Source organism: Haemaphysalis longicornis, unplaced genomic scaffold (genome assembly GCF_048455015.1).
Source record: "Haemaphysalis longicornis isolate Haplotype H1 unplaced genomic scaffold, Haemaphysalis longicornis Haplotype H1 scaffold_1, whole genome shotgun sequence".
Classification (NCBI taxonomy): Eukaryota; Metazoa; Arthropoda; class Arachnida; order Ixodida; family Ixodidae; genus Haemaphysalis; species Haemaphysalis longicornis.
The window spans coordinates 161,818,606-161,825,854 of record NW_027526203.1 but is presented as its reverse complement, the minus strand read 5'-3'; the positions used below and the strand labels follow the sequence as shown (position 1 = coordinate 161,825,854).

Sequence of the window (7,249 nt, the reverse complement as noted above, 5' to 3'; positions counted from 1 at the left end):
GGCTCCGGATTAATTGCGACCACTTGGGGATCTTTAGCATGCAACGAAATCTCGCACACACGGGCCTTTTTGCGAGATTATGGAAGTAGGCTGAGATGCATCGTACGGACGAAGACTGCGTTAGCATGACCTCCGCATCTCTGACAGCGAAAGAGCTAGCCTTCCTGGGTGCGCGCATGACATGAGGAATGAGGAACGTGTGCGCGTCTGTACACTGCGGAGATACTCTGTTTTCGTTATTTTAGCTCTCTTGCACATATACATGTCGTCTTGAAGGTAAAATTTCAGTTGGAAGTAGCGCATGTCTGTCCTTCCTGTGCCCTGTCTAAATATTTGCCGCTTCAGGATCTTAAAATGGATTACCAACTAGCTAGAACCCACACGTTATTAAGTAATACAAAAAACACGGAATGAGGCGCAATTGCCCATTGGTGATTTCCTTCAGAAAGCGGTAATATATAGTGCAGGTGACCGTCATAACTTATGGAAAGAAGAAATAAAAAAGTATACAAATTGTACAATCGCGGGAGAGTGAGCAGTAGGTGACTGGGCATAATGACCCTTCGCGACATTTAAGAAACGTTTCCGTTATCTCCATCTCCATCTTACCCCTGTGACTGTTCACCAGCGTTGTTTTTGGGTGGCTACAGACGCTTTTTTTTTTCAGACATTGCGAGCCGCATTGTGTCGACAAAGCCGCGTTTTAAAGATTGCCTGTTCAAAGGCCGCAAGCGCCATTGATCTCTCTGAAGCACGAGATGAGGGTTTTTGAATATCACCGTCCTTCAAAGCTGACTTCGCCATTATTCAGTGGCATGTTTTCTTTGCCGTACCAGACACGTACATGGAAACCATAAATTTTACAGTCCCCATGATCTAAAGACACAGCTCGGAATTTTTACCCATGAAGTGACTGGGCATAATGATCTTACGATGCGATCATTGCCTGGGTTAAATTTACGCCCTAAAAAGCTTTCCTTTGACCCCACCGTTCTTTTTGTGCTACCATTTTAGTATTCTGAACCCTAATTCGTGAAGGTTGACTACTCCTAAGTAGTACTGATCAATGGGATACCCTTTTTATTTGCCGCACAAGATTTTCCTTATGGACACCTTAGTTTGATACCCCCAACACCCTAACGGCATCTCTTTGAATTTTAAACTAATTTATGACTAACCATGGCTATCTTATGAGGATAACGATAAAGCATTTTTTTATTCGTCCCAGGTGATTCCGCTCAAGACATCCAATTTGAAACCCCATACGCCACAGGGGAATCACTGATTTTCAACCCAATCAATGACCCAACATGGCTATGTCATGAATATGAACAGGTGCATTCTTTATTTGTTCAACGTCATTTCCCTTATCGAAGCCTTTAATTTTACACCACACACGCCTATGCGGCGTCACTATAAATTTTAACCCAATGTATGACTTACCATGACTTAATGATTATGACCAGAAAGTATTTTTTTACTTGTTCCACGAGATTTCTCTTATCGCGGCCTTGAATTTGACACCCCACATGCTCTAGTGGCCCATAACTTTGAATTTAACCCTATTTATAACTCACCATAACTGTGTCGCGATTGCAACCAGGAAGCAATTTTTTTATTTCTCGTACGTGAATCCCCTCATCGAGACCTTCAATTCGATACCCCACACGCACTAGTGGCCTCCCTGGGAATTTTACACCAATCTATGACTCACCATGACAATTCATGATTTTGAGAAGGATGCATTTCTTATTTGTTCAACATTATACCCTAATAGAAACCTTGATACCCGACTCGCCTAAGGCACATGACAGTGAATTTGAACCCAATTTATGATTAACAGTAATTTGTCATGAATATGACCAGGATGCATTTTTTATTTTTACCACGTGATTTACGTCATCGATACCTTAAATTTGATACTCCACACGCCCTAGTAGCATCACTTGGAATATTAACCCAATCTATGGCTCACCATGACTGTGTCGTGGTTATAACCAGGAAGCAATTTTTATTCAGTGCAGAGCCCTTTAGGCGTTCGCCTTGTCGTCGTAGCTCGGTCGCTAGACCAAAGTAAAGCAACCGGGCGTCCCGTTGTAACGCTGTCGTTCGCGGCGTACCCCAGAGGCATCGAAAGCAAAGTAGTTTATATAAATATAAGTGTTCTAAACTTGTGAACCGCTGGTGCTTGTCCTGCATGTCCCCGTTGTTTAGCGCAAAGAAAACTATATAGCTACATTTGAGTTAAAATATACGTAATTAACAGGAATCGCCGACGTTTATTCATTTCGGAACGCTCGTTGGGTTGGTTTTTACGACAGAAAGCGAAAAAAGCGGCCGCGCAAGAAAACGGCGCGTCGAAATGCCGCAGATAGCTCCCGCCGCGAAAGAAAAAAACTTGCGCGTTGGGAGTGACGCAAAACAGCTCCAACATACGAAATTAAGGCAAGCACAAACAGAACAGAACTCCCGCTGGCGCACTATCATATGAATCCATATGAATTGTGAGTCCATCTCGTCCGGAGTCCATCTTGTTCTGAGTTCTCAGTCCTTTGAGTTCTGAGCCCGAGTAAGCTCTCAGTGCATTCTGAGTTCTGAGCCCGAGTGAGTTCTGAGTCCATTTTGAGTATTTAGACCTAGCGAGTTCCGAGTTCCTTGATAGTTGTGAACCTGAGTGAGTTTTGAGTCGAATTTGACCCCGAGTGAGTTCTGAGTTCATTTTGAGCTCTAAGCTCAAGTTAGTTGTCACTCCATTTGGGTTCTGATCGCGAATTGAGTTCCGAGCTGGAGTGAGTACTGAGCCCGAGGGAGTTCTGAGTTTTGCGCTGGCATTGAGCTTGAGTTTGAGTCAGGGTAGATTAAGTTCTCAGCGATGAGGGCGAGATTGACTGAGAGGTGATTACAAAAATAAATTTGTGAGTGAGCTTGAGTGAGCCCGTCGAACTTTGCCGAGGTATGGCCCTATGTTCCATCGTTGACATCGTGAACAGCCACATGCATTTTTTTCTAAGGCATGCCCAATTATCGTTCGCTGCGTTATGTGCCACGTCCACTCGCCAGCTATTGCCAAGCCACTTATCAGAATTGCGCAGACTGGTACACATTACTTCGCGCAAAAGAATTCAACAGGTTTGCAAGGCGGCTCTCATGGCTTCTTTTATTTACGGCTGCTAACGAGCGGACCGACTATCCCTTTGCGAGGAGTACCAGCTACGGTACTCGTCAGTTGGAAAACTTGCCACCCATAACCCATCTGCAAAGACTCGTGATCTTAGAAAACATCTGTGCCCCTGGTCTACCGTCGCACTTTCTGAGCACTTTCTCAGAATCACCCATCTTGCTTCGCAGAAACCTTGCCTTAGCGTACGCTTCATGATTTTTAGCACCCAGGAAGTACTGCTACACGAGGTATGTCAAAATGCAAACTTATTTTCCGCAATTCTCATCGCAAGGGCTAGCAACTTCTTGAATCGCCTACGCAGTATTGATTATCAAACAGCGCCGCACCACATACTTGGTGAACTTCCGGAATGTAAAAACGTGTTGCGGTGTATTCATTGCCACACACTTTATTAATGCAGCAGCCTTTATTGTTCCACGGACTCGGTACAGTACGAAGCCACACTATTTTTGTCATAGAGAATTACCGATGAAATAATTTAATTAGGCTTTGGTCTTCACGTGAGCGCCGATATAAACATCGAAGATTCCTTCCGCAACAACGGGGGCCCGTGAAATTACGAAGCATTTCTTTGCGGAGTCCCTTGTAGCAGCTCCTAGTTTCACTTGCTAACAGTCGCAGGAGGCAAAGTCACGTGGCCGAGGGTGCTCCCTAACGGACGCAAGTGCAGGTCAACCTGAGCCGACCGGCGCAGTATCCGGCCCTGCGGCGGATACTGCGGCAATGTCGATGGCATCTCCGGGCATTGAACGGGCAGCCGAATCCCCAACGGCCTGCGGGACAGCCACACGCAAAACCGCAGCTTACTTATTTACGAGAACCGAAAAAAGCAATCAGTTAAAACTACGAAGTTATACAAGCAGAAACTAGTTTCATTCCTTTTTACCGATATCAAAGTCTACTTCAGCTTATATAGATCGATGTATGTTTTAAGACTGTTTATTGGATCATTAGACGCCAGCCATTGCTTGCACGCTGGTCTCAACGGCCTCTTCCAATGGCTTCCATAGCATTTTACCTGACTCTAAGGTAACCTTCTTTCTTCCCTGAATTTTTCTACATCTTCAATTACGGCTGCTCGATATCCGATCTGTTGTTTGTTGTCTAACAGTTGTCCGTCCTTCGCATTACTATCGCTGTAAAACTACGTTTTGTTTCCTTCATTTCAGCAAGAAGCCCTCGAGAGCCTTACTTCTAGATGCACTCGAGTTGTAACCTTTAATTTAGATGGAGCCTTGAGGAGACAGTGAGGTGAGCAGGAAACGTCGTCTGGTTCTGTTGTAAGCTTTTAGGGCCCATTTACACGCTTTCCTATAATTGCGGTGCCGTTCAACCCCCCCCCCCCCCCCCCCCAATTTCCCCCCATTTTCTGCCGTCTGTAGCGACACGCTTGCAAGCCTGCGGGGAAAATTATAGCATGGCTAGCACAGCCTGTTCATGAACAATAATTATGCCAATATATGTGCAAACATATTATGAAAACATCAATTGATACTATTACCATATGTATCGCTGACTCGACCGGGTGTTAGCTTCCGAAAAATTTGCAACTATGATGATATAATGCGCAGAGTGCACAAACCCGGTAGCAAATGCACGAAGTACTGTACTGACACTTATGCACACCGAACTGCACAAGCACCTTTTGTAATGTAGCGGCAAAATATTCCATGGCACCAAGATCAAGCAAAAAAAGTCACCATGTTTAAATAGATATCCATTGACAAAAATCAAAGTTGAAAATGAACAAGTACGACAACATCAGTTTCTGTTCTAGTATCAGTTTCCATGAGAGGTTTACTGTTCATAAAAGCTTAAAGACAGCAGATGGAAAAATTGCTCAGTGTATGACACTCTTATTTTGCTCAGCAACATATGCTTCCCTGTATGAACCACGTCGAGGACAATAACAAACACATTAACAAAGTAACGTCGCCGTTTCTGATATAAATATAATTTCACATCATCTGTAGACATTATTGGTTTCAAGTCAAGCGTCCTTCAGGGATTTTCTGATAAATCCAACGTCTCCAAAGAGGTGAGATACTCACGGACTCTCAAATGAGCCACTTCGCCTTTCTCTTCAGTGACTGCTCCTTTAGCAACAGCCCCTGTAATAATAGGAGGGAAGGAAGGTTACAGCTGAGTTCCACGTGCGAAGCAGATGTTAAGCCGCATGCATTTTACGGTCTGGCACGGTCGGGCACGGGAGATTAAAGGAAATGGCACTCTGGAATACAGAAACGCTAAGTTGATACCGTTAGGTTTATTTACTCTTCCAGCTTGCATTTCATCCCATGGAAATAATTTTTGAGGGAGGGAGGGGGGGGGGTCAAGAATATATTTCACAAACAGGAAGTTATACCGAACGAAAGCACAATTTGATATACAATCAGGTACAGTAGCTGCACGCCAGAAAGTTTTCATGGGCTGGCATTCGTAGGTTATTTATTTTTGAGCAGGCCTTTGGTGAGAAGACATAAAGGCGTGAATCGAGCTCGTAGCCGAGCGCGATTTTTTTGGCGAATCCCCGTGGAAAGTTGCTAAGTGATATTAGTTGTTCTGTAACAAAGCAAATAGTGTGAAGTTCACTTACCGATAACTAAAACAAGGGCGAGGACGACAGCTAGCAGCTTCATTGTTATTGACAGCAAGAAAGTCACGTGGCAAGGCCACCTGAAAGGATGCATGTCGATCGCTATACTGGATGCTCGTAATGCAGTCGACTGCAGTTAGTGAAGCACCTAAAGACGCAAGTAGCCTTATCGAATGCAAACGACGACGAAATGCCGTATCATAGTTCTTTCCTTTGCTACCGTGTACTGAATTCCTGAAACCTCGGAATCTAACTGGCATTACTTCATGCAATATGTTTGTGCGTATATGACCACGAGAAAAACTAAGACAGTCCATCTTTACTGCCGCGTCATCGTGTGCAACCGATAGCGCCGATATGTCAAAACAATGAACGAGAGAGCTTAAATGAGCCGACTTATGCGCAGAGTATTTTTTTCTCAAACACAAAATTTATACCATTTAGCGGCCGGAAACCACCGCTCTATAGGCCTCCAAAACAAGTTGTGCTTCAAAGTGTTCATTAGCATGCCGCTAACTTCATGCACGGGAGTTTTGGTTTTTTGAGCCTACATCTGAAAGACAGCCCTGCCACCAAATGTATAAGCAGCCGCCCCACCTGTCGTTGTGCCGCGCATGTGAGAGTAATAAAAGCGCGGGCTTCTCAGATTTTACATTTTCCATTAGAGTTACATTCCTTCCTCCGGAGAATTCGTACGGTTAATAAAAATCTGAGACCGGCGCAAGGAACCATACAATAAATGCTATTATATATACGGTGTCATTTTTTTAAGTGAGTGAAAACATCTTTAAGTTAAGCTTTAACTGATTAGCACGACGTGGATGAGGACGCCACTTACTTTCTCGAATGAGCTTCCTGAAGATGGCAGCGTTCAAGGCAGTGTTCCCGAGCCTTATATATGCACGTGAACCCATGTTATAACAGAGCAAGACACGGTACTGTGATAGGATTTGGAGCGGTTTTTCCCCTACACGTCATTAGAAGGTAGGTTTCACCCCGTGCCAGAAACTGGGGACATCGCGATGGCGTGGTTTTCCGTCAGTGGACTTCAAGATGACTGACAGGAAACCTATCCGGCTACCGCGACTCAGTTAGTGAAGACGTAATTGTAGATAAAACCAAGAAAGACAGGCAGGCTTTTCCGCCGCGGCTAGTCTCCGCAGACTCAATTTCAAGCTCCCCGAGTTATCGTCTCGACGATGTCTAAACTTCCGAGGATGTGAACTTTGCCTTTTAGGAGGCTTCGCTGTCTGAGGTTGCGTCAAGAAACGGGGATACGTCAGATAACCCACCGAGATAGCGCAACAGTCCGCCGTCTAGACTGAGAAGAAATGCCTTCAAAGGGGAATTTCCAAATCAGCTCAGAATTTTTTTTGTTTTTAACTACGATGCTTTACTTAAAATGCAGTTGCCACACGGGATTCAATTGAGTGCAGTTAATGCTGCTCAGATGACAAAATATTTTTTTTCTG

At 44.5% G+C, this 7,249-nt stretch overlaps 1 protein-coding gene across 1 annotated transcript; it reads right to left on the bottom strand.

The window, feature by feature from the left end:
* Positions 1 to 3,568: 3,568 nt before the first annotated feature.
* On the bottom strand, positions 3,569 to 6,776 carry LOC144138724 (4 kDa defensin-like). The gene is made up of 4 exons (XM_077671137.1): positions 6,616 to 6,776; positions 5,778 to 5,857; positions 5,233 to 5,292; positions 3,569 to 3,954 (listed from the first exon to the last, which is right to left on the bottom strand). The coding sequence occupies exons 2-4, from the start codon at positions 5,818 to 5,820 to the stop codon at positions 3,833 to 3,835; spliced, it is 225 nt and encodes a 74-aa protein (XP_077527263.1). The 5' UTR covers positions 5,821 to 5,857; positions 6,616 to 6,776; the 3' UTR covers positions 3,569 to 3,832.
* Positions 6,777 to 7,249: the final 473 nt, after the last annotated feature.